The sequence below is a fragment of the Esox lucius genome, chromosome 14 (assembly GCF_011004845.1).
Source record: "Esox lucius isolate fEsoLuc1 chromosome 14, fEsoLuc1.pri, whole genome shotgun sequence".
NCBI classification, from domain to species: Eukaryota; Metazoa; Chordata; class Actinopteri; order Esociformes; family Esocidae; genus Esox; species Esox lucius.
Window position 1 is genome coordinate 12887359 of NC_047582.1, and position 26098 is coordinate 12913456.

The following is a 26098-nucleotide window of genomic DNA, read 5'->3' on the forward strand; positions in this document are numbered from 1 at the left end:
CAGGGCAGTTAAACCTAATTGGTCCTCTGCGGCCCACTGTGTCTGCTCCCTGCGCCGTTCCAAATCGAAGGGGTTGGGTTAAAAAGGGAAGTTACATTACGGTTCGACCTTGTTTTCTGTGGACAAGAAAAATGCATTTCATTTAGTTTTAATTTGAGCAATTTCAAGTTTTTTTTGGACTTCATAGTGTGAAAATATCATGCCAAAGATGTTAACTGCTTCTTTTAACACAAGTAAAGGGTTTACATTTTTCCAAAAGGGATATATGTCAAAAATGCAATGTTATGTTTCAAAATATACATTTGTATGTTTTTAACATATTTTCATACATTCATCTACAGGGACTAGGATCATTTGTCTTTTATTCTGTCAAAGAATGTGTTTCTGTTATTCTCAGATGCTGAGAAATTGTGAATTGAGCTAAGCTGACTAACTAACAATCTCTGACACAGATAATATAGAGATTTTGCACAAACATTGGAAAGCATTTGAAAGTTGAGACACTGACTGGAAGCTTAATCTGTTTAAAATGATATTTTGATTTAAAGTATTTTTAATTATTGCAATATCTCATTATTTCTTTGGTGACTAACTACTTGACCAAGTGTTACCATTTGATGAAAAACATGTTGTAAAATAATAATCTTTGAGCATTGTTTTTTGTATCTGGTTGGCTAATGGTCTATCACATGTACTTGCTTGAAATGTCTAATGATATCATTTAGAATTGCAAATAAATATAAAAGAATCAGATGTCTGTCTTATGTGGTCTGTACGTTTCAGAGATGATAATTTATAAAGACATTGCATCTTCACTCTCAGAAACAAATTAGATTTTTCTTCCAACTGACAATTAATGTTTGATTGCTTCCCATTTTGAGTTGAGTATTTAGCTCCTAGTTTGTGATTTAGTCTACAATTGAACAAGGGCCTTTACTTCCAAGAAACATTTCTTAGATTACTTTAGTAAAATGAGATAAGAGGTATCTTCAAGCTATAAGGACATGTTACTAGATCGAGTCAGAGTTCAGTAGGCCTGTGTAATCCCTGTTACCAGCTAACAGCATTATCTCAATGATGGCTCTATATATCACAGAGCACCAATACCCAGATACCACTGATCATTATTGGTTTCTACTCTGAGAGCGGGAGAGCACAGAGGGAAAGCAAATTACCCACAAGTCTACTGCAGTACACACAACACACCTCAATAGAGGCTGTGTCTCAAGGCCAACCCAGTTATGTGTTGGAACTGGACAGATAACTGAAGAGACGGGGGGGAAGGAGGGAGACGGGAACAGCAGCAGACTGACTTATTGCATGACTGAGGTCTCATCACAGAGATGCTTCTGGTGAACAAATTGATGAGGGTGAGAAGCAAAGCTTATTCAGAACCACAGGCAATCGAGTTTGGAGGAGGAACAGGAAGTGGTGAACAGAGCAGAGACACCTGAACCTAGGTTTGGTTTGTTCCTCTCTCATGCTGGCGCTGTTTTGTTCTTACAAGGTTATCTAAGCTCCATTTGTTTAAAAACATTTTCGGGGCCCCACTGACAGGGGTAATGTCCCAGTTTGGAGGGATTGACTTCACCCCGGCATCTGTCTGATGGTGACTATTCGGTAATTACAAAGGAGATATGACACACAACGGCACAGTGACAAGCAATGGCAGCACCAAGAAGGGAGAAGAACTCAAAATTGTTATTGTGGGTGACGGGGGATGTGGGAAAACCTCCCTTCTAATGGTATATGCTAAAGGAGACTTTCCAGAGGTAAGAACAGCACAGCATCTAATGGCATCTCTTGAATTCCGGTGTGTCCGAATAACTAAGGGGTGTTGTTCCATTGACTGTGCACATTCACACTTAAAAAACATCTATTGAGTTATGAAGTCATTATTCATTTGTTCCTTTTTGGGGATGACATCACAAATCCACACTCAGAGGTTGGGTCAGAAATTAAAAATGTTTTCCTGTCAGGAGTGATATGAAGATTTGCGCCACTCCTGTATAATGGAAAGTGTTTTTCATGTATATTTAATTGGACTAAATTGTGTCTTAATACAAATATTTAGTTTTTCTATTGCCATTTATATTTAAAGATTTGTTCATAGATTTATGTTTATTTCACACAGCACATGGCAGTAATAACAGAATTCTAGCATAAAAATTTGTAATGAATATTTGAGACTAAAATATATGAATTTAGCTTACCAAAAACATGCTAAGTGAGAACTGCGATATAACTATTCAAAATACAGGCTACCCTTTCCAAAGAAATGTAACATAATTAAGGTAATATCCTGTGTAGAATATTACAAAATCTGCTGCAATCTGTTCAGCTTTGTTTGAATTACACAGATGTTTTAACTGTGTGTATTTTACAGCATCCTGTCAATGAAAAGCTAAATTATTGAAATACTGAATTTCTTTCTGCCTTTGCCCTTTCTGTTTAACAGAAGTATGCTCCATCTGTGTTTGAGAAATATGTTACCACAGTCACCTATGGAGGAAAGGAGATTCGGCTCAACCTCTACGACACGGCTGGTAAAGTCCCATATCCAACATAATCATTAAGTTAGGAAGGAATGTAGGGTGTGGATCTTGGTTCTGCAGGTATGACGTCACCTTGTATGTTTAGCTTGAACAAATAACCTTCTCTGAAAGCAGATCTGTGAACAGATAATGTGCTGTAGTTGAAAAACTCAAAGATTAATATACTGTCACCAGAGGTCACACATATCCAGACAATTGGTTCGTTCAGAAATTTGGAAATTGCTGAAATAAGAAACAAATGTACCCATCAGTTTAAAGACACTCTAATTTTAGATAAAGCAGTAAAAACAAACAGGCCACTAGTTTGCTGACAGACTGGTAAAAGTGTGATGAAAATGGCCTTTGATCACCTTTAAATGCTAAGTGCATTTCCACATACCCACCATTTTGGTACACTGGTGCTGCCGGTGGTAGACAACAGAACAGAACAGGACATGTTGTAGTAAATGTCTTGTTTTTTTGGGTGACTATGACGCAACATCGGAGTGATCTTCACACTTTGTCCTCTTGCAGCTCTGACGCAAAACAAGCAGCATTGTTGCAGAATGTGAGACAGGTGATGCGGAGGTTTGTTTAAGAAGGCTGTTTGCATCTGCGTTGATTACCTCGGGGATTATTTGATACTACTGCAGGGTTAATCCTGATTTAGGTGTTGGACATGTCACATGCAACAGCACAGTCTCCACTGTGAGTCACCAGTTTATCATAGCCTTAACGCTGCACCCACCACGTTATTTTACAGGAAAAGGAAGTTGAAGCAAGCATGTGGTTTTGTAACTCACCCCCCCCCCCCCCGCATGGGTCCTGTATCAGCTTGTTACATGCTAAAGGTTGTTGCTAGAAAAGCGGAACATGTTTCCGGTTAGATACTTTTTTTGTAACATTCTTTGCCTGCATGTATTAGCCAAATGGATCAGATCCTCTCTTACATTTGTCTGTGTTGTCTTTTAAATGTTCACCAAAAACTCACTGAGTGTTTATTTGTGTGTACCGTTTTCAGGCCAAGATGACTATGATCGTTTGAGGCCCCTGTCCTACCAGAATGCCAACCTGGTGTTAATTTGTTATGATGTGACCAACCCCACCAGTTTTGAAAATGTTTTAATCAAGGTGAGTTCACTGCCTAGAAGTCATCAACGACATTACATTATGCAGTGACTGCCAATGACATTCATATTCTACCCGACAACAGCAAACGCTAAAGATATGTATTTTCATGCATTTGTAAGCTTTTATGAACAGGGACAGAGAGGAAAGACTGAGAAACTTTCTTCTAAAAAGCTGTGGGATTTTAACCCCTCTTGTAGCAGCACATTTGCACTGGAGGCAGCTGCTTAGACCCCCAAAACCACTTTAGGCCACATCAGTGAGAATTTGACAGGATGTTGGGAATTTCTCTTCTAGTATGGTGTATGATAAACCTAACAATTAACTAAGTGTATTTTTGATAACATACCCAACATCAGTAACAACAAAGAGATGGGTTAAGGCATTGTGGGAATTCCCCGCTTATCAATGGTTAAACATTATTACCCGGCAGGAATGTAGTTTGATAAATAGACAGATATTGAAATGGCTGTTTACACCCTTTGCTACACGTGAATCAACCAGGCTGCCTTGACTTTGACCCAGTGGCTCTGCCTGAAAAGCAATCTGGGACTGTGCTGGAAGAATCCCATTGTAGACACTGTAGCACGAAACCCTACTGCAGGGGAGGGGGGGGTGTATATACACAAAAGAAAACACACCTGTTTGTACTGTACAACCGATACCTGGGTGTGTGATGCAGCGGATGTAGAGCCAAACCCTAACAACCTGTCTATGTCTGCTAGTTACATTTTCCTGTGGCCAGTTAATGACTCATCAGGGTTTGGGCTGTTGGTCCTTTATAGGTCCGGTCAATACAAATATTGTTGCGCTCAATTTTTTTTTTTGTGGACACCTAGAATAATCCCAAAGGATAGGTTTGAGCTGACCCTTTAACCTCTTGTTTTACTTTCTTCTGCTTTCTCACATAGTGGTACCCGGAAGTGAACCACTTCTGTCGTGATGTTCCAGTTATTCTGATTGGCTGTAAGACTGACCTACGGAAGGACAAAGAGCGTACTAGGAAGCTCAAAGCCATGGACCAGGCTCCCATCACATACACACAGGTTACCATTTCTTTCTGTTGTCTGCAGCTTCGGCTTCAACCATTCACATGATGGATTGTGGCCTTTAAATGGCTCTAATGTTTGATCCTTGTACACCTTCTCCAATTCACCCGTGTTCCAGTCTCTGGGTTGGATCCAGTATTCTTCTGCCATTCAAATGAATGCTCTTTGTTTGGTTCCACAGGGCGAAGAGACCAGGCAGCATATGAGTTCTGAGCTTTATTTGGAGTGTTCAGCCAAATACCGGGAGAATGTGGAAGATATTTTCAGAGAGGCAACTAAAAAAGCCCTTGCATTCAGCCGCAAAGCAAGACACCGTACAAAGAAGAAGCACTGTGTGGTTCTGTGACCTAGTTCCAGTGAAAGGACAGAGGTCAGAAGAGCGTTGTCACAACAGGACGACCCGTCGCCTGGTCTTACGTGCCAAATCTACACCATCTGCTGCTTGTCCATTAGGAAACAACTGCCTGCCACATCCTGGGTCGTTCCCAAGTAAGCTTCAACAAGACACCATGGTGGAGACCACATCCCCAGCCAATTCATGCCTTTGGGATCTGGACAATGATATCGAACACTGACCTAATGTCTGCTAAGGTTTTTAAGGATGGAGATGGATTCCTGAGTAGGTGTTATTAATAGCTGCCTACACATAATGTCAGGGTGCAAGTGAGCGAATTATAAAAGTAGATTGAGATTGTTTCATAGAAGGTATTCCAATGTCTCTTGATAAGTTACTATTTTTTGGTCTTCTGTATTATTAGAGTTATTTCATCAGGGTGGTTGATTGTCAATGTCAAGTAAGTTTTAGATGCACTGACTTACTGTACTTTGTATTACTTGATTAACTCATCTATTTCCGGAAGCCTTCTGCGGATGGATTTCTACTCAGGGAAAATGTCCTTATTAGACATGTTAATGTAAGCTTATCCATTCTACAGAGAACGAGTATACTCTTCGCATGTTTGTAAAGAGTATAGCATCATCTGAATGAGATGCTGAACCGTTTTCATTGGCAGAAGAATTTACAACAACTTCCTGCTAGTGTGGTTGAATGCTGAAACCGCCGCTCCTTCCATTACCTGAACAACTATTTATTGCCGTTCAATGTTATAGACGATGCCCACTAGTGGTGGTTGCTATGAAAAACTGACAACACTGTCACGTAGTAGATAGGCAACGGAATAAAATGGGAAGCTGATTGATGTACTTTCTTGCTAAGCAAATACATGAATTTCTTATCAATATTTCATAGCTGTAAAATTACAGCACACGGTTGTATATATTATCGAATGGAAATAAGTCCAACATGCTCTTCCCACGAGGGAGCTGACACTTTTGTAACGTATATTATTACATCAAACAAAGCAGATGCAAAATAAACAATTAATCTGTTGAAATAATCGACCGCCCCAGTGTTGACAACTAAAAGCATGGAAAATAGAAAATTAAATCAGGTGTTTTATTTTTCTTATAGTAATGTACACTAAGCGAAAAAATGCAGCGAGACAGAATCAATCAACTTTGTCCATAGTTTCTTGTTACACCGCTTCTTCCAGACATACGATGGAACCACCCATAACATGAAACCAATAGAACAATACATGAGGAAATAGGATCTCCAGTGTAGTGCATTGTGGCAGGGTTAACATTATAAACTGAATGTAACATTTGTCCAGTGATCAATAACATGCTTCAGCTTTTACAGGTATTACAAAATAGTGGTTCCTTCCAAGACTAAAAGCCTTTTTTTTATGAAAACAATACTATTGTCTAAGACCTTACATTTTGTCAATAACAGAACAACTGATTTCAATTGGAACAAACTCACACATCCAGCTACAGGGAAAGATAAGGCATTAGAGAGCCCTGAACTAAAATTGTTCAGACCAAACCATTTGTTCAAAATGCACATCCAATACTACAGTTCAAAATCAAATGCTGAAAATAGGTACAAAAGCTCTTAAGATTTGGCCATGGTTTAGAGATGACACATTCCAATACACTTGGTGCAGGTCAGCAGGCTTATATAGCTACACTATTCCAGCACTTTTGTGTGCAATACATTATTTCCCATTATTTGTTCACAGTACTGGTGCTCAAAAACATAGCAGCAATTGTTTGTTGTTGAGCTTTAAAGTGTACGGTGACCAAGGTCAACACCAACAACCAGCACCTTCTTCACAACCTGAATTGGACAAATATCTCAAAAGAATCATTAATTAAAAGGGTTCGTTTTCAACTAAATCGCTGGAGTTTTCAGATACTTTTTTTTACTCGTGCTGAATCTACTGTTTGAGAAGTTGCAACACCAGGCACTCATTAACACAGTGCAGAACATCACAGGAGGGAAAGAAACCCTTACAGTGATTTTAGCATTATCATTAGTATGTAATAATATTCATTATGGAAAAATAGAACGGCTGTCATGTTTGGTTGCCAAATCAACCCCTTCACAATGACAGTAACCTACTGCTTTTAAAGTTGGTACATTTTTACAGTCTTAGTCATGGCAGGTACCTTGCTGAATTGAGATACAGGCTTTACTTGATGTTATTCAGACCTGCAGCAACATGTCGTTATCCTCCCCTGGCAGAAATATAGTTCAATGCATCTGTACTGAAAAATGACAAATGACAGACACTTGTAGTTGCTAATAACTGTGAAAAACATGGCTGTGCCCTGGATCTATTCAAAATGTCATACTGACAACAGCTGTAGAAAGTACTGACAGTAGATATACTTACGTAAACTAACCTTTTCTCACAACTTAAACGCTACATGTTTGTTGTTGCATATAGTTTGAAGAATGGCTCTCTGTACACGTTGTTCATGATCCAACCTAAAATGCCATCGTCAACATAATGAAACGGTCAGTCCAATTACTGTAAATCTACAGGGTCAAGCCTCAGACGGTCCAGGACTGCAGCCGTTCATCTGCCCAAAGAAACCACTTTGTGTTGTGACTGCATGTGTAGCAAGAACAACGACAAGCTAAACGAAAGCACATTCAGCCAAGGTTATTGATTAATGTTACAGCTTTCTTCAAAGCCCAAGACACCCGATGGTCTGTTAGCTACGTTCTCCCTGGCACAAACCCTCCGCAGTCCATATTCCCACCGATTGTGCGTATCAAAGTGCCATTTTGCCTCATGGTTACTGGCATCTTGGCAGTCCGAAGTTCCATTTCCTCACTCCTGCTTCTGCACTTTCTCTGGTTTTTCCTGGACCTTCTGGTGAACAACTTTTAACGTGGTCAGAAAATTCCCCAGAAATAGCACAAGAAAGGTCAGCCCCAACATAAACACCTGAAAGACACAAACGCATCAAGACCGACATCAGTGGTGTCATTACGATAGACAACACAAATACAAGGTTTACCAACCAATGGAGAGCAGGCCTCGACCAGTAATGATTATCCACTTAAGAGAGCTCCCGGGAAGAGTGCACAAGACAGGGGGGGAGGGAGGGCACGTGGTACAGGACGAACTTAAAAACAGGACTGTATAAAGACTCTTACCTGCCACTCTTTACAGTCTTCATGTCCTGCCAGCCGAAACAGGGTCATAGCATTGTATAGCTGCCAGAACTGTCAAGGGGAGGGGGAGAGAGAAAAAGCTCAAGAGCCGAAACCTTTTTACAGAACACAAGCGTGGCACCTCGTCTTGCAATGTGCACACGTAAACGTTAGCATCGTCTCCACTGAACTACGGAACAAAATGCCGGCCTTTACAATGGGGCGACATTCTGCAATCCCCGCGCTTCACTCATTCCCCACAATGCCTCATCCCAGTCTGGGTGAAACCTGCTGGCAACCAGCCAGACCTTGGCCTGACCTCCTCCCCAGATGACCACTTAAGCACAGCTATGGTGGAGTTTGTCACTGCTAGGTTCTTAAGTTTGACACTTCAATGTCTCCAGCTGAAAGTTGGAGAAAGGTAGGAAAACGAAGACATCCTGACCACGTCTGTGTTGGACTTACATGGCCAAAGAACAGGAACGGCAGGAGGAAGGTGAGGCCTCTCCACATCCATGACTGAAACCCCTCTGCAAAACAGAAACACATTCATTACTAATGGTGGACTCACACCCAGTAAAGCACCAACTACTGAAATACAGCTGGTCTACGTTTGATTCGACAAGCTTTATAGAGGTCTAATTAGATCTAAGCATGTCATGGTGAGGACAGTACAGTAAGCTATATCAAAAACAGAGCTTAACATTGTGTGTCATGAGGTACACAACCTTTATCCTCTTGACTAACAATCTGTTCAAAGTGCAGCTGTATACTGATTGTGAGATTGCATTTAGCCCCATCTCACCAGAAGTAGACATGGACATTCTAAAAGATAGCCTGCTTAAATAAAGTGCCCATTAAATGCATCAATGACAACATTTTCTATCATGGGGCCAGATTCAGAATGTTTCAACATTAAACAACTTGCTCAAGCGTAAAAACCCCAATGGCAATGACATCATGAACTTTAACCGGTACCAGGCCATTTTAGTCAGTTGCCTTTTCAAGCAAGACAATAACTACAAGCCCATATCAAAATCCACTAAATAATAATCATAAAAAGCTTAATTAGTCACATGCAATGACCATTTCAGTATTAAAACAATAGGGGAACAATCAATTTGACACCTATATTTTTGAATAATACACACAGATTTGAATATATCTCAGATTTATTGGAAGTATAAAAAAAAGCAATTTCTGAATTATTCCAAATCTCACAGCTGTTCCCCAAGCCTAACCAATAAGCAAGCGTTAGGAATTGTACAAAATGGAAAATGAGCTCATCTTACCCACTGTAAGGTCCAATTGATTTCTCTCCCCTAAAGCTCGTAACCTGTACAAACAGCCACTTTGGTAGTAATACTGAAGAAACTGCACAAAGCCTGAAAAACAGAGGGTTGAATTTGAACAAACCATCACATGAGTAATGTCAGACTCACAGAATCATAATTTGGGCCATTGGCCACTTGTTTTCAAAACACTCAACACAAATGAGAATGCAGACGCATACTCTGATAAATGGAGAAGGCAAGGAATTGGCTTCTGAACATCTGATACATGGACCCCTCTGGCCTTTGAGAAGAAACCAACAGAGGAACCAATCAATTCATCAGACAACATTTATTTATCAATCTTTTTCAAGGGCAAACAGTCAAGGAAATTAGCTTTTCACTGACAGCATTTAATGAGAAATGTTAAAGTAGAATATTAATTAAATTCTTACCAGGTAAGCATTACACCTGATAGAAAGGTGGAAACATAATGATGGGAGACCCACCAGCCTTTGATCCTGAAAGGACACATTTGCTGGAATTAGAATAAAGAAAGAGAAGTAGGACCACATGCTAGCATAGCATTTTAATCATGGAGGGAATTAATAATTCTGTCTCACATAAAAGTTCTGTAACTCACCTGGACCCATTGCTCATTAGGATGCTTTCCCTTATGGTCAATGTACAGTAGTACCAAACCAGCAAGAAGTTAAAGATTTCATCTGTAACACTTCAACAGCAGAACAGACATTCAGGCTACATCTATTTTGAACAAAATGTGAGACAGGTAAACATCAAATATATAACATAACTCACCGGTAATTGAGCAAGAAGAGACAGGTTATGGCACCAAACATCAAGATTATTGTCATAAAAAGCTTGAATTTCTCATATTCGTCTTTGTAGGCAAATCTGTTCCAGAAAAAGGAACAAACATAATTAAGATTTAGAAACCATTTGGATGTGACAATTACATATTTTGTAATAACAAATGCAACACCCTTACTTTGCCTGGTTGCTGAGAAGTGTTACATTCACATTGCCCAGGACCAAATTTAAATACAATCTGTTAAGAAAGACATGTTAGAATATGCTTCGACAACTAATGACAATCTGGGAAGTGTTTTGAATGATGTGCTTGAGCTTTAAACTGTAGCAAGGCCTGCTCATGTGTGTGGTTGAGTTTAGAAGAAAATGTGCTGAGTCTTTACATTATAGTAACATTATACTACGCTCCTGAATTTGGTTCACGGATATATAGTATTGTGATCTTGCAGACAATTTTATTTTTTATCATTAAACATAATTTACCCTTAGCCCATTCTCTGCATATAGAAAGTATGAGCAGAACATGAGCGGCATATTCACAAAAGCCTTAGGAAGGCCAGGATATTTTACACCCCAAAAAAGTCTGATTTTAAGCCCCTCTTCTAAAAACCGATATAAATGATTTAACATGTCTTCAAAAACACTAACCCGTTCTTCTTTGGCAAATAGGCTTCCATATCAAAGAAAACATTTTCTTTTTCTTTCATTTGCATTTGGATGTCATTGATCAGTTCAATTTCTTTTTCATTGCTTGTTTTTGTACACCTGTGGATGAACAGAAAACATTAAAATTCTCAGGTTCCCTATTCATGAGGACCTTTGGTAAAGGAAAACAATAACAAACCATTCTGTGTCAATAACATCAGGCTGCCAGCACAAAGAGTATACTACTTACTGGTGCAGGCTGTGCCTGAGGTCGTTCAGACCCTTCCTCTGTTTACAAATGGAACTGCTGCATGTCGTTTGGAGGTTGGTAAGCTCTTCGAGCTTCTGTCTGTACAATTTGTGAGTTTCCTAGAAAATCAATTAAAAAAAAATGTGAAAATCGCTCACCAGTACACTAAGTTACTCAAATGTTTTAGCAGTTTACCGGCTTGGCTGGGTAGCTTACAAGTACTGGTTATACATCAGACGACTCTCGCAAGCTACAGTAACGTACTGACAGTACTGTCCAGTTAACATTTAATATAACATTGGTTACATTTGAAGATGAACAAAACTGGTTGCAATAATTCAAGTGACTTGCAAATGACTTGCAGATGTGGCAGGATATTCATACCTATTATTGGAAAGTTCCCGAGTACAGACTATTGTACTAAGTTACCTGATAACCGAAGCAACTTGGCGAGCTAGCTAGTACGCTAACTTGACAAAGGGTTATCGATCTAACGTAAACTTGGATTCCTAGCTTGCGAGCTACCACTACGAGTCTGAGCGGACAATCGTGGCCAGTAGCTAGCTACAGTACATCATTATCCTCTCTTTCAGAACGGGGTAGTCCACGTCATGTCTCGCTTCACACATAGGCCTACCTGTAATTGTTGATATTCTTGGTCAATTTCTTCCCATTCAGTTTGACACCTTTGCAGTGACATTGTATCATTAAGCAGCACTAGCTAGTTCTTCCGACTTGCAGTACAGAACCACCAGACCGCTACAGATTCCCCCCCCCCCCTTCCCAATTTTCATTTCCTACGCATGCGCTGGACTGCCCACTACTGTGAAATGTAACATAGAGATGGACAGAACTCGTAATTAGGTTTTCTAAGCGCTAAACGTTTCCACCATTTTAAAGTACTCTACTGGACCGGGCCTTCAACTATCCGTAGATATAAAAATAGTAATCATCGTTGTACGCATGCTATTATATTAACGTTTCCCAAACTGGGGGGTAATGACCTGAAGTTGTTTAGAAAAAATATATATAAAAAATAAGGAAAAGCTAAAAACAAAAAACTTAGTGGAAGACCCAAAAATCTGTCTACATCTGATTAACTGTACTCAAAAATCACTCCCTTGAGAGACTGTAGAAAATCCAAGATCTCGCTCAACTTCTGGCAGTCATCTGGCACCAAAGTACACGCTTCGGCCAAAGTCTTACGGCACAGATACACTGATGGCTAATGTCAATGGTGGACGCTCAAGGGCTCTAGTACAGCTTTCAGGTAAGACTGACTGGCACAAACGTTCAGGACGTTACTGACCAAAACACTCTGCAAACACAACTAAGTCCTACTTAGAGCAAAGGTCTACAGATGGGCCAGTGGTCACTCTAACACCTAAATTAAAGTTGTGTGGGGAAAATAACCAAAAGAAGCCAAAGTCAAATGAAGAGTTAGAGTAAATCTGCACGAAGCTTGAAAAAATTTACCACGGGACTAACAGGAAGAAAAATACAGTTTACCAAAGTTGCAAATTGTGAATTGCTTGAGGTCTTATTTCTTTCGTAAATAGTGTAACAGGTCAAAAACTTTGTGAACCTCTGCATTATAGTGTCTGTTCCAACATGGGCTTTACCCATCTCTATGGGCTGATCATACCAGAGGACCCTGTTCCTTAGGGATCAGCCATGAAGTCCGACAAAACCCTTTAGGTGCAAGGCGATTTTGGTTGTTAATTGATATATTCCGTGCTAACACATTACAATATAGATCCTAGGGCTGTCACAATATCAGATTTTCACAACACGATTATCGTGCCAAAATAATCCACAGTAATGGTATTATTGTGGTATCTATACAAAATTTGAAGGAAAAAAAATGCTGTCAGTCAAATTCATCTTTCACTCAAAGTAAGTGTATGGAGGTGGAGAGAGTCTGTGACCATCACTGTACAAATAAAAAAATAAACTCGTACAAAAAGAACAATTACACTTAATGGATAGTGAAAAGGCATCCAGATGAACTGATAAAAAGATAGAGGTCCAGTTTAAGCAAATGCATCGTTTGTCCATGAATAAGCTATGAAAAAACCAAGAGGAGGTTTTGGGAAAAAGTCCTTTTAACCATGTGAATAGGCAAAAACAGCACGTCTTTGCGGATCTCTCCCGGAGGTTCTAGTGGGGCTAATGGATTTCAACACCAGTGCATAGGTCCCTTCACCTTGTTTAAGCACATACATTGTTTGTCTATAGGTGACATGAATAAGGTATAGAAAAACCGAGAGGAGTGTTTGGAAAAATACAACTTCAGTTTCGCCCAGTGAGTACGATATTATCAATATTAAAAAATATATATATCACGGTTATTGTCAATTGCGGTATATCGCAACACTCCGAAATAGAGACCCCTATTATATATATATATTCAATCAGTTGAAATTAAGTAACATGTTTGGTTTACAACATTTGGACATGTTTAGAGTGATGAAGACTAAATGAAAGTGCAAGGCTAGTGATTTTATTTTTCCCCTTGTCATGTGTTGCAAATCTAGATTTTCTACATTTATTTTTGATTGCTTAAGCTTACAATTTTAAATGAGAAAATAAAGACAAATAACATGTACAAACTTTCAGAGACTCAACCTTGTACTTCACCTCAAATCCTACGGCCAATATTCTAACTGGAGACAAACACTTCATGTAGCCATCAGTGAGTTTGCTGAAACTTTTTACTGGTGAATTTGCCCACTTTCCAGTTGCAAATGGCTAAAGTTATTGTATGGTTGAGGATTGCGCCTCTCGCCAGAAGATTTTCAGATTTCACTGAAAACAGCCCACTATCCTACAGCATTTCTGTACATTCCCCATTACTCTAGACAGGGTGAGTTTCTTCACCAAATTTGGTTGTTGGTAAACATCTGAAGACCCTACTGCTGGAAGAGACACAAGAAAACTTGATTATACTTCTTAAAAAACATACATACAAAAGCATGTATACTGGGGAGGAATGTTCAGTAAACCAATTAAATAAAAAATACTAGGTCTGCACCGCCTTTACTAAAGAGCCAAATTAAGCATTCAATGAAAATGATACCATGTATACAATTAAATATTGGGGAATGTAGCCTACTAGCAACCTTGAAAATGTGCAAGGCATCATGAAATCAACATAGGATTAGGGCTGCTCGTTCTCCACTTAATAGTATGACTGCTGCTATTGCAAAATATCAAGTGGGAATTGATGCAACAACCCCACAACCCCTGGCAGTGTGGTTGGGACTTGACTCTGGTTCTGGACACAATGTGGGGCCTCCACTGGAGCCCAGTACATTAAGATCCTCCCCTACTAACCTGCTGTATCACAGCAGTGGTCAAGGGTTGCCTAACAGCGTTGTGGCAACATCCTGGGCATTGTTCAAAGGGTGACTATGGCATATAATAATGCTGGATTGTATGCCTATTTGTACTGTAGAATTATACGAACGGACTTTTTTGGACTGAACGGTTAGCTGAAAAGTGATTTGTCTTCTATTTCTTTCATTGATATGTTTAGTAGTTATTTATATTGTAAGTTTGCCTGACCTATATTTTCTTGTATATCATGTTTTTCCAATTTAAGAACAACAATGCTATATGTGCATGTATGTATGTTCTAAATAGCCAAAGGGAGCAGTATGATTTACAAGAACGTATTTGTACGTCTACGTAAAATGGTTGCTGTGGTGATAGAACGCTGTCACTATTTACCACCTAGTCAGTCAGCAAGCTAGCCTACTATCCTGACGTGATGTCAAATTTAACTTTACTTTGAACGTTTAAAAAATAAATGGATTGAGCTAAAAGTAGGAATCGTTCGCTTGGAGAAATATGAGGTACAATATGGGTTTATTATGCTTTTAATTGGCAAAAGTAACGCATAAGAATACCAGTTAGCTGGCTCCCAGTAGGGTAGCACATTAGCCAACTGGTCATTGTACCATCTGCAAACAAATTCTATTTTCAACGTTACCTGCCTTACTTAGTACGATAGACTGTCGAATCATTGCAAGTGTAATAACTTTTTTACCTTTTAATGTATCCTCCAAATCAGGCCTGTGAGATAAACTCCGAAATTGTTCCGACCTTTTGCAAACACAATTTTTGAAAATAAATGTTTTTCTTTCAGCCATGCCTCATCTGAAGAAACTTCGACAAGTGGAGCCCTTAGCAAAATTATGGGACAGAAAGGCACAGAAGTGTGGACTGCGACACACTATTTTTTCGGTCAATGGAGATAATTACACAGGGGATTGGCTAGACAACAAGAAGCATGGTACTAATGTTTCATAACAGATTTTTTTAAAATGTACTTTTAGGCCTAGGCTTACTGTCACCCATTCACACATTGGAGATGGCTGGTACTCTCCCTTAATTTCAAATCTTTCAACAGGTTGAGGTTCTATTCATAGTTTTATAATCCACTATAACTTTTGGTTAGTAAAACATTTTATCAATTAGATCTCCAATTATTGTGTTTGGCTTTTCTCACTGTACCTTTAATTTTCATAGGTAAAGGAACTCAAACTTGGAAGACACACGGGGCCATTTATGATGGGGACTGGAAATATGGCAAACGCGATGGATACGGGATTTACAGCAAGCTCTTGTCTGCACCATATGAGTATTCAAGGGAATACTCAGGTGAATGGAGAAATGACAAGAAGCATGTATGTACTCAATTGCATGTTGGGATTACACAGGACTGGGTTGTATTGTTAGGCTGAAAATATATTAATGTAAACCTAGGCCTATTCTATTTCTCCATTCATTGTAAGATCACTGGCCTCAGTGAAACTGAAACGCCAGTTTCTATAAATCTTCTAATCTTCCTTAGGGTCTTGGGACCTACTTCTACACTGACTCTGCCTCCTATGAGGGAGAATGGCGTGAGGATCAGAGGAGCGGCTGGGGCAGGATGTACTATGACAATGGTGACATATATGAGGGTGAATGGCTAAAAGACAAACAACACGGACAGGGCATGCTTCGTCTGTGTAAGGGCATATTACCTAAAGGACATTAAATAAGTCTTAACATGCTCGGAAGATTTTCAGAATATGTAAGAGGATTACAAAGGTAGATTAATTGTATATTAAATTATAATGCATCATCCTGAGTCTAGATGAGCAGTCCAAAACATGTCAATACAGCTGCTACTCAATTGAAACACGTTTGTTACTACTGAGCCAACAGTGACACATTAATTAAATGTGTGTTTGGTTTGAATTCTGCTCGAGTTTGATTGGATGTGGACTACACACTGTACAGCTAAGAGTGATTATTTGGTTTGAATTCTGCTTGGGTTTGATTGGATGTGCACTACGCACTGTACAGCTAAGAGAATAATTCTTTGGTTTGTTTTGAAGCCAATGGAAACCGGTATGAAGGCAACTGGAAGTATGGGAAAAAGAATGGAAATGGGAAGTTTTTTTACCTGGACAAAGGGCAGCTCTACGAGGGCTTCTGGGTGGATGGTGTGGCCAAGTGTGGAACAGTGACTGACTTTGGAAGGGAAGAAGCACCAAAGCCAACGGTACATCCAATCCCTAAGGTAAGTCCTAAGTCTTATGAAGTGATTTGTCTTTACTGGGAATTGCATGTGTTGGTGAAATACTGCTTTTCTCTGTTTAAAGGTACTTCTGTTGGATGTACAATCAGTTTTAATGGAAACACAATCAGCACACCACAGTGAATAAGACAGACTGAAGAACAACATTAGGAGGGCCCTCTGAATGTCTATTGATCTCTGCCCAATATCCTCACTTACCAAGCTGTAGAATGGTATCATGATGTAATGAATAAAGATAACACAACATCAGGAAGACCTTAGTAACTATAATTCTATGAACTGGGACAACTTAACATGGTCAAACGTGTAATTAGGTAATGGTGCCATCTACAGTATATGTCCCAGTGGCAACATGAGGTATTACAAACACATTCCTCCTTGAAGCAAAATAAAAGGAAACTGCTACATTACCAAAAACCCACCCACTCACTGTACAAGAGATCAGACGGTAATCCTTAAAGAGGAAATTAAAACATTAGATAAGAAATGTGCAGTTAATGTGCAAGTCACTGTTAAACAGCAGTGCAAGATAATTGGAGGCCATGTTGAAGCCTCTGTCGTAACAAAAACAGAACAAATAGTTATGGTACAAAATATTTATTTCAATACCACAGTTTACCATTACGTAAATTCTTATTTTGTAGAGTTTATACTGTATAATTTTGGCCAAAACACTAGGCTAAAAATAACTTAAGCAGGCTTATTACATTTAACTAAAATTGAAAAATCTAAATCTGGTGGAATAAAGAACTAACATTCAGGGGTGCTCATAGAAGGAAACAAGGGAAGTCAGGTTGTCACAATACAGACAGTGTCCTTTTTACTCCCCATCCTTCCATTACCTTCAAGGTGAATGGAGTAACAATGTTCTCAATGCTCAAAGTGCTGGTTACATGCCATTATATTCCTTTGAAAACATGTACATGCGTTTACTGGAATAGTTTCACAGTTTAATTTAACACTGACCGAATTCCTTCCTTCAAAAATCAATTAAAAACCTTTTAGAAATGTGAAACAGCTGAAAACTGTAGCACAGGATGTGTTGAACAGATTATGTATACGGTTTAATACAAATGTCAACCAAGTCCTGAGATAGTTCTTTTATCGGGCCCAGGTGTCCGTTGCAAGCCTTTTTAACCAGCTGAAAGTTGATTACATTAGTTTGAGAACTGGGATGCTTGACGTTTGTCACCTCGTTTTGTCAAACAAGTGACACTGGCAAACAAAAGGGACGTAATCAGCATGTGGAGAAATTAATAGGATTCTGTGTTTTAACATGTTGAAGTGATTGCTTTTGATGAATACTTACTCCACAATACCAGTGAAAACTAGTTTAAGAATTAAAACATTAAATGTTAACAGAGCAGTGCCGATTACTGTTTGGTTTGAGTATGCCGTACCTCATCCCTTGCATTCATGACAGGAGTGACTGGTTTACCCGGGCCAGATTAATAGGACTACCTCATTGGCTTAAAAGAGACATTGCCTGAGAGTGTACAGTCTTTTATGGGAAATGAGAACTGGGGGATTGCATTAGAGACTCCCCTCTCCCATCCAGCTCATTCTGTAGCCTGGTAAGGTTGGACAGCTCCTCCAGCTCCTGGAACTGCCTGTCTGTCTTGTGGCTTACAAGGGAACGGTAGAAATGTACAGCGAAGACAATAAATATCAGGCCAAATGGCACCATGATGGAGGTGGAGGTTATGGCAGCAGCGACACCTGCAGAGATAGTCCCATTGTTGGAGTTGTGGTTCTTAGGCCTAATGGGAAGGAATTTGACCCAGCAGAGCAGTACCACCTCAGCTAGGAACAGCAGGGTGCCAATGACTGTAGAGAAGGCCCAGGCCAGCTCTATGTGGTGGTGCATTCTCTCATGTGGAGACTCCTTCACGGAGTTGAGGTTGTGAACATTGCTGACTGCTTCGATGTTAGGCAGGATGCAGGTACTAACCATCAGAGCAAAGAGGTGAACGGCCACCAAGACAGTTGTGCAGGCGCTGAAGGCAATTAGGAGACCAGGTGGGTAAGGATAATTTGTGTCCAACTGCACCTCCACCATTGCTACCTACAGAAGAAAAAGGAGTTGACAATATTATGACAGTAGTATCAATAAAACATTTCCACTTTGGAGAGGGGGTTGCTTACAGAATTCCCACCTACTGATGAATGTTCAGCTTAGTAACTAAATAAATTCAACGCACCTACAAGGTTGCTCACCCCTGGATCAAAGAATTGCTTCTCTACTGCAATGCATCGGACTTGGGCGAGTATATTCCTTACCATAGCAAACCCCGATAGTAGGGCAGACGTGCGACTGGAAGCCTTCAGTTTTGCTCGACTCAAGTAAAGCTTCCTCCACGACAGTGCTTGTAATGAATGTTCGTTCAGACTCATTGTGCCGCAGAAATTGAAGACTCGTCGTTTTATCGCTTGATTCGTGTGTGGCTGTTCAACAATCGGTCTCCAAAGAAATTGATGTAGGTATATTCGCTGTTGAGTACTATATAAATTGATTTAGGAACCATCGAGTATCCTTGGTACTATTAAATGTTGACGTTTAATAATTACAGTAAACGACTGAAAGCGTACATGATTAACTCTTCCTTTGTTACTTATACTTTTCCGCACCGCCCGAACTGAGCACCCAACCAAAGATGGTTAGCACGAAGATACGCAAAAATCGCTTCTTCCCGATAAAACTCATGGCGGCGTAAGTTAAACTAGCTCATGCGCAGAAAGACGTCATTGACTAATGGTGAAGTTGCGTCGAACTGCGCATTTGCAGTTCGTTTCATCAAAGACATCCTAAAGACACAAACGTGCTTTTAATGAAAATGAAACGTTAGGCTATTTACGGGGTAATAGTTTGACGGTTTCAGCTACATAAGATATGTTCTTCAATCTAGGTTTTGCGTTTAAATTTCAAGGAAATAATCAGCTAACAGTAATGGTAAAAATCCGGTCTGGTCTGCCAAGTCAACATTGCAAGCATTCCCGGAAGTACCGCGATGTTGCGGCTCTAGGTAAAAAAAACTCGCTTCGATCGCGTTGGGGTCGTCGACTGGCGTCGTTTGACACAACCTGATAAACCCCACCTATTTTATAATGTGCCTCAACCTAACCAGAAAACGGTACGAAGACCTGTTGGGAGATAACCTACATCTAAAATTCATTTTGCACTGTTATCTTGACTCATCAAATTTGTATAAAATGAGTTAGTCCACAGTAGACAAGTTTAACCTCTGATTACACCAAGGCCAAATACTTACAGGGTTGCCAGATTTTATTGACAGTATATGGCACAGTCACCAACTCCACTAAAAAACGTCAAAATTCTATTTTTGCTACACAATGAAATCTATAAATCAAGCCACCAATGCCATTTTTCCGCTCACACTGTCACTAAAAATATCCCAAATCTGAATGAAAGTACCCCATTTGGCAGCCACTGAGGACTTAGTCGGTGTTCGAGAGGATCAAGGTTACTGCGGACTAGATCTACACATCCCTTTGCAATCATAAATAACTCATTATTATTTGTAGACCAGTCACAGTTACAATTTACCCATGATACATTGCATGATACATTGCTCTGATCCTCTTAAGGCACTGTGGAGGCTGTGTTCCAGAGAATCAAAACTGCTATGTATCATGGGAAAATTGTAGCTGACAGACCAAACAAAATACTGAATTTGATTGTTTATGCAAGGTAATTTGTAGATAAGTCATACTGCATTCGCCTGCAGTAGAGCCTTTCAAACACGACCTGTAAAACTGTAGGAAGCTCTAGCAGTAATCACTGTAGGTGACCAGAGCAAAAAACAGGTGGCAGACATCACAGTGCAATTTGAGGATAACCTTTTTAGAAGGTTGGATATTCATCTTGTTCACTGTCCATTTACAGATATACCATAAGGTTGTGTAAGTCAGTATGGAGTTAGATATCTGCCAAAAGGTTAAGTGTACATATTGTTAGGATTGTAAGAAAATTCACACGTAAATTGGTATGATCATAAAAAAAGTAATACGTAAAACATGAAATGTAAGCGTGAAATTTATTCTGTAAACATACAAACACCCTGTTACGATGACTAACTAATATTTTTTGCTCGTACTAATCTAGTTTTACAATTCTAAATTACAACATCACAGTCTGGAGTTCTGGTAGTTTCATCTCATCCTCCCAAATAAGTAACTGAAACTTTCTGGAACAAGTGCTAATATAACAAGCAGTATGAACCACAGGAAATCAGGGAAACCGGAAATAGGTATCCTGCAAGATTTCAATTTAAAAGTCTCTTCTCTCTTCATGCATGCGTAGTGAAAACTGATCTGATTTTCATGTATGTAATTGTTCTTCATTTGTAAGTTTCATGTGTAATAAAAAAATAACTGAAACGTATATTGTATTATTGTGTAGGCCTACACACTTGTTGTGGCCTCAAATACTCAAACAGCATTGCTTTATGGGTTTTTGTTTTCTCCCCCTGGGTTGTTGCTTTAATATGAGAACTTGTGAAAATTCTGTATTAACTAAAACAAATCACTTCAGAAGTTTCAGGCCACATACAGCCATTGTAAAAATGGACAAAACACAGCTATTAAATAGCACATGCCAGACTGTAATATTTAAAGTGATATCTTGACCTAAATCACTATTTTGCAGCTCAGACGGATATTCTATGCAAGGCAAGTCTGTGTCCTTTTCATTTTCACACACAAGCATTTTACTTAATGCCTAAACGCATGATAGCCTACTGGTGTAATATCTTTATGCAGTTTTAGAAACCAGCTATGGACTTCTATCTTGAACATTAAATCAGGAATTGCAATGATATGGTAGAGCAAAGGGCTAGCGGTCCAACTTATTGTTGCTAGCTTTACAGTTTCGAAGAGCTATGTTCGGGTCATATCTTTGCAGATGCCAGATTACTGACAAACGTTTGTACGTAGAAAAATTATTCATAAACAAATAAATGGAGAAAAAGTCCTAAAAGGGTGTTTGTACGTTCACAGATCTAATTTCACAGTTACGTTTCATGTTTTACTAATCACTTTTCAGCACAATCAAAAGAGCTACACTTCTGTACTGGCATATAGTACAACTTTTAAATGAAAAGAAAAATATTGTATTCTAAGCAATCTCAAAAATGTGCTACAATATTTCAAAAAACTAAAAGCCATAGATTGTAGCCCATCCTCCCTCGAGTCACAATATACCACTTTTGTTGTCATGGCACACTTTTTGTAGACACTATTGAATTTTTATATCTTTATAAAAAATGACAATTTTGGAAAAACAAAAAAATACAAAAATTATTGATTGATACATTGAAAAGTGTGGATTGTAGCTCAACTTCACCTGATCAAAAACCCATACTTTTTGTTGTCCTAAATTAGTTGGTTTTGACGGTCCATTATAAAACTAAATTTACCTCGCTCCTATTTGAAACCTTATAGAGCAGATCATCTATCTAAATAATACATTGTGACAGTATAACATCACTAGCTAGTATCTCAAACAATTGAAACTTACGGTTGTGGTGATGTTGTGGATTCACTGGACACTTGCTAGCTTCCAGCCGAGATTCCCACAGCAGTTTTCTCTACAACAAGCGCAAGCAAGAAGTAGAAGAGTGAATGAAGCTGCTATAGCGAGCAGCCCCCTCTGTTGGCCAAAACAAGCACGACGCGACTGAGACGTCAAACGATACACTCTACTGCCAGGTCTTTACCACGTAAAAAGTTATTTCACTCAGCGGTCTGTTTTTAACTCACAGTTATAAACGGGACTATAACCGGGGACAGCTCGAGCCGGGGAAATGCCACCAAAACGGGGACGTCTGGTCACCCTACAATGGATGGATCATTCGTTGATATTTCATTGGTCTTTCATTTAGGTATTTTTAGGCGGATACTTGTCCAGGTTCTGAAAGAATAAAACCATCCCACTACCAACATTGCATGTCTGTTGGTTTGGTGCATTTAATGTACAATACACGATTGGTTTTTGCCAGGCATAATGGAACTCATGCTTTCCAAAAAGTTCACATTTTGACTAATTTGTCCACGTAACATCCTACAAAACACAATGGTTGAAACAGCATACAGTACGATCAGCCGGACAATGACGCCAAGCAAAAGGGAAAAGCAGTATCCGAGTGACAGTGGTCGAGTCAAACTCCTGTTCTCAGTCATAATATGTTTGTGGCATTATTTGAAAACGGCATTCTCGAAGCATCGTTCAACAAACCCGAACAACATGGAGAACATCTGCTGAGAAGAATGTGCCAAAATTATTGTGTGCGCAAAGCTGGTACAAACCCCCAAATTCTATAATTTGTTATTGCAGCTAAAAGGTGGCTCCACCGAATATTAATGTGTCGGGTTGACTATTATACAAAAATTACTATCATAAATATAAAACCAGTGTCACTTTACAATAATTGATTTTCCATGTTTCAAAATATACTATCAAACAGGACATGTAGCCTACAATTTTTTATTCACTAATGAGATATAATTGGTCTAGGGTTCTGAACATTTGCAAGGCATTGCATATTATTTTATTGCAACTTAGTCAAACGCCAGGGTTTTAACCCAGGGAGGCGGTTAACCCTTAGCCACCCTATGTTATATCGTGATCATAAAATAAGGATCTCATAATCTCGACAAAACAAATGTAATGTTATCTCATCTTGACAAATACGCAAAACTGCAAAGCAAACGCCATGTTCCTTTGCAACTTAATGTCCGTTCAATCAACCAAAACATGAAATTGAAGATGTATTTAAAAGTTAGTCAACGACATCACAAATTATTTTCTGGTGGAACGCGGCCAGCGACGACTTGAAAGACTCGGAAAGACTGCCTCAAATTCGCTCCACCAGGCTGCACTTGGCTGCACTCGGCTGCACTCCAGATTACCAAGAAGTCATTACAAAATCAACAATAAACACTGCCTATATTTTCCATAATGTCGTTTTTTTAAACTTATGCACCATGCAAGGACACTAAAAATATAGGTTGGAAAATTCGCACCAAACGTACTACTTGCTTTAACTGTATTTGAGGGACAGCGACAGTTTTAAACAGCACAATATTGGAAGGACAGCGGACGGTTGTAAATAATTGTACGGTTCGTGGGTTAGGGATGGGCGTGTTTTGCAGTCTGAAAGCAGTTTGTGGTATGAGCCTTTTCTTCCATTTCCAGTTTAGGGCTCAAAACAAAAGTGACGTAATTAGCACGTGTGGTAATGAGTACTCTGTTTTCACATGGAAAAGTGATTTATTTATCAGCATTCCTAGTGATAACTAGTTTAAAACACATTTTATGGAATTGAATGCATAATGCGTTTGAGATGAGTAGCTATTACTCCTCGCTGTTTCCATATAGGACCAGATTAATCGAATCCCAACATTGATTAAAATAAATAATGGGAATTAATGATATCAGAAATATCATTTGCATGGATGCCTACGTGTTTATGCCTTGCATTCAATTGCAGATCTGCGACAAACAGTGGAATTTGCTGAGGAAGAAAAGTAAAAGTAAACATTTTGAACTATTTTCATTGTTGACCTGGAGAATAAGAAGCTATTTTCAGGAATCACCCAGATGACGCATGACGTTGTCCAACAATGTTTTGATTCTATCGTTGACGTAATCCAGCACACAACAAATATGGTTCCCACTTAGTTTTAATGTCGGAACGCAAAGTGATAGCTGGCTAATTACTTTAAATGTGATACTTATTTTTTTTCTTAAAATGAAGGGCTAAACGGATACATTAGGCAAGGGCTCAGATCATGGAAGCGGGTGCAGAATCTGGACGCAAGCTGGTGTGTAGCATTCCCCTATTTTATAGCCAGCTACTGTAGCTAGCCTAGCTTTTAACTGGACTAGCTAGCTAACGATAAGAAAGGCTATCAGTAGCTAGCAAGGATTTATTTAATCTGAAGACATGATGTCAAGTCTTTCGTTTAAATGTTGACGAACGCCAGCCTCATGTAGTTAGTTAGATGCGATTTACTTATTTCACAAATAGCTAGCTATTATGATTTCACAAGCCCACACTCTACGCAACGTTGTTGCTACTAGTACAACTGCCTAAACGTTGTTATTTTTTTTTGGGATCTTAGCACATTACGTCAGTGTTTATCCTGAACATGCTATCAGCAATTTATTGATGTTATTAAGTACTTGATCATCTGTAAATGTGTTTGCAGACGAAGGCCATCTTCAATCACAAATTCAGATGTTTAGCCTAGCCACGTGCACCACTGTTTTATTGTGATCTCTCTAGAGCCCACACAGCTAATGGTGCGTTTGTAACTAAGTGGGAATTTACCACACCAGGGGAAAAAAAACTTTTCCAATTTGTAATTACTATTACCAGCCTTTAAATTATTGTGTTTCGACAACTGGAAACATTGAAAAAACGTCTGTCTTCTTAACTTTAGAAAGTCACTACTTTAGGATGATCTCTGACTTTTCAAATGAAAATTCCGAATTGGATTAGACTTCTTTTTTTTTCTTTTTTTTTCTTTTTTTTACCAGTCTGAACTTGTTTCCCTCAATTCCTAGTTGTCTTTAAAGTACTAAAGTTAGAGATCTGGGTTGTCCAAAGTCCCAGTTGTTTCAAACATCCATTAAATTATGTTAAATCATGAGGTTATTTACCTTTAAGTCTGAGCTCAAGGTTGAGTCAATTATGGAGAAGAAAATGGACTATGGTTAAATCGTAGATACTTGATATAACGAACAGATGCTTGTGTCTCTGCCCTATCCATATTTGTGAAGTCTTAAAGTTTATTGATTCCATAAGCATTATTGCAGATGTTGTTGCAGGTGTATTGAGATGCTTGTGTCCCTGCTCCTAAACAATGGCTAATGTTAAATAAAGCAATCAAATATAAAGAAGAACGAGAAGGCCACACAAAGTACATTAAACGTTTACAATACAATTCAATTCCCAATACAAAAGGAAGTGAACTGGATATAAAATTGAAAAGAATTGGAAGTGAGCACTGCTCACAATGTTCATTAAATTACAGTGTTGATTGGGTGTTTCTATGTGTATGGGTGAACGTGTGTATGTTTTGCGTTAGTTTAAGAAAGTGTGTGAAACACTGGAGGGTGTGTTAGATAGTGTGTAACATTTTATTTTAGGGAGAGATTGTATGTCTGATTTGTTGTCCATTGAGTAGAACCACAGCCATCTAGCTACCTCTTGTTCCTCTTTTAGGATTGGTGGATGCATCTCATTAAATAAACACTTTTTGA

The 26098-nt window shown here is 39.0% G+C and overlaps 5 protein-coding genes across 18 annotated transcripts in view; 3 read left to right on the top strand and 2 right to left on the bottom strand.

Moving 5' to 3' along the window:
- Positions 1–1216: 1216 nt before the first annotated feature.
- Positions 1217–5914, top strand: rhof (ras homolog family member F). 2 transcript variants are annotated; one of them, XM_010877568.4, is made up of 6 exons: positions 1217–1460; positions 1558–1772; positions 2459–2546; positions 3556–3665; positions 4574–4708; positions 4893–5914. In XM_010877568.4, the coding sequence occupies exons 2-6, from the start codon at positions 1638–1640 to the stop codon at positions 5055–5057; spliced, it is 633 nt and encodes a 210-aa protein (XP_010875870.1). In that variant the 5' UTR covers positions 1217–1460; positions 1558–1637; the 3' UTR covers positions 5058–5914. The 2 variants fall into 2 exon arrangements, with proteins under 2 accessions (XP_010875870.1, XP_010875871.1); XM_010877569.5 differs by having other exon boundaries at positions 1217–1370.
- A 239-nt stretch (positions 5915–6153) lies between these two features.
- Positions 6154–12006, bottom strand: tmem120b (transmembrane protein 120B). Its single transcript, XM_010877566.4, has 12 exons — positions 11857–12006; positions 11220–11338; positions 10973–11089; positions 10503–10562; positions 10313–10408; positions 10137–10226; positions 9949–10014; positions 9736–9797; positions 9515–9607; positions 8688–8752; positions 8226–8294; positions 6154–8013 (listed from the first exon to the last, which is right to left on the bottom strand). The coding sequence occupies exons 1-12, from the start codon at positions 11917–11919 to the stop codon at positions 7897–7899; spliced, it is 1017 nt and encodes a 338-aa protein (XP_010875868.1). The 5' UTR covers positions 11920–12006; the 3' UTR covers positions 6154–7896.
- Positions 12007–14523: 2517 nt separating this feature from the next.
- morn3 (MORN repeat containing 3) lies at positions 14524–17065 on the top strand. Of its 7 annotated transcripts, none has more exons than XM_010877562.4 (6): positions 14524–14626; positions 15370–15516; positions 15753–15910; positions 16078–16237; positions 16610–16794; positions 16877–17065. In XM_010877562.4, the coding sequence occupies exons 2-6, from the start codon at positions 15372–15374 to the stop codon at positions 16937–16939; spliced, it is 711 nt and encodes a 236-aa protein (XP_010875864.2). In that variant the 5' UTR covers positions 14524–14626; positions 15370–15371; the 3' UTR covers positions 16940–17065. The 7 variants fall into 7 exon arrangements, with proteins under 7 accessions (XP_010875864.2, XP_010875861.2, XP_010875862.2 ...); XM_010877559.4 differs by lacking the exon at positions 14524–14626 and adding an exon at positions 14627–14708; XM_010877560.4 differs by lacking the exon at positions 14524–14626 and adding an exon at positions 14627–14708 and having other exon boundaries at positions 16078–16189.
- Positions 17066–17597: 532 nt separating this feature from the next.
- On the bottom strand, positions 17598–22418 carry orai1b (ORAI calcium release-activated calcium modulator 1b). 3 transcript variants are annotated; one of them, XM_010877558.4, is made up of 2 exons: positions 22349–22418; positions 17598–18877 (listed from the first exon to the last, which is right to left on the bottom strand). In XM_010877558.4, exon 2 carries the CDS (start codon positions 18869–18871, stop codon positions 18317–18319), a length of 555 nt encoding a protein of 184 aa, XP_010875860.1. In that variant the 5' UTR covers positions 18872–18877; positions 22349–22418; the 3' UTR covers positions 17598–18316. The 3 variants fall into 3 exon arrangements, with proteins under 3 accessions (XP_010875860.1, XP_010875858.1, XP_010875859.1); XM_010877556.5 differs by lacking the exon at positions 22349–22418 and adding an exon at positions 19093–20279; XM_010877557.5 differs by lacking the exon at positions 22349–22418 and adding an exon at positions 19014–19184.
- Positions 22419–24426: 2008 nt separating this feature from the next.
- The window catches only part of LOC105014887 (lysine-specific demethylase 2B), a 32459-nt gene continuing 30787 nt past the window's right edge, over positions 24427–26098 (top strand). For 2 of the 5 annotated variants that reach the window (XM_010877553.3, XM_010877554.3), the window contains exon 1: positions 24432–24654. In XM_010877553.3, the coding sequence (XP_010875855.2) occupies positions 24622–24654 (33 nt within the window). In that variant the 5' untranslated portion in view covers positions 24432–24621. Of the gene's footprint in view, positions 24655–26098 lie in introns of all 5 variants that reach the window. The other 3 variants (XM_010877551.4, XM_010877552.3, XM_034296799.1) reach the window with 2 other exon arrangements.

What these genes read in the sequence shown, in the direction of transcription:
- rhof (XM_010877568.4), top strand. Translation starts at nt 1,638, where the DNA reads ATGACACACAACGGCACAGTGACAAGCAATGGCAGCACCAAGAAGGGA. An exon ending in CTAAAGGAGACTTTCCAGAG is followed by an intron (nt 1,773 to 2,458) that starts GTAAGAACAGCA and finishes TCTGTTTAACAG; the next exon opens with AAGTATGCTCCATCTGTGTT. An exon ending in CTCCCATCACATACACACAG is followed by an intron (nt 4,709 to 4,892) that starts GTTACCATTTCT and finishes TTGGTTCCACAG; the next exon opens with GGCGAAGAGACCAGGCAGCA.
- tmem120b (XM_010877566.4), bottom strand. Translation starts at nt 11,919, where the DNA reads ATGTCACTGCAAAGGTGTCAAACTGAATGGGAAGAAATTGACCAAGAA. An exon ending in CTCAGGCACAGCCTGCACCA is followed by an intron (nt 11,090 to 11,219) that starts GTAAGTAGTATA and finishes GTTCATCCACAG; the next exon opens with GTGTACAAAAACAAGCAATG. An exon ending in CGTTCCTGTTCTTTGGCCAT is followed by an intron (nt 8,295 to 8,687) that starts GTAAGTCCAACA and finishes TCCCCTTGACAG; the next exon opens with TTCTGGCAGCTATACAATGC.
- orai1b (XM_010877556.5), bottom strand. Translation starts at nt 19,206, where the DNA reads ATGAGTCTGAACGAACATTCATTACAAGCACTGTCGTGGAGGAAGCTT. An exon ending in TACTATCGGGGTTTGCTATG is followed by an intron (nt 18,878 to 19,092) that starts GTAAGGAATATA and finishes TTTCTTCTGTAG; the next exon opens with GTAGCAATGGTGGAGGTGCA.
- morn3 (XM_010877559.4), top strand. Translation starts at nt 14,633, where the DNA reads ATGGCATATAATAATGCTGGATTGTATGCCTATTTGTACTGTAGAATT. An exon ending in GGAGAAATGACAAGAAGCAT is followed by an intron (nt 15,911 to 16,077) that starts GTATGTACTCAA and finishes AATCTTCCTTAG; the next exon opens with GGTCTTGGGACCTACTTCTA. An exon ending in CGGTACATCCAATCCCTAAG is followed by an intron (nt 16,795 to 16,876) that starts GTAAGTCCTAAG and finishes CTCTGTTTAAAG; the next exon opens with GTACTTCTGTTGGATGTACA.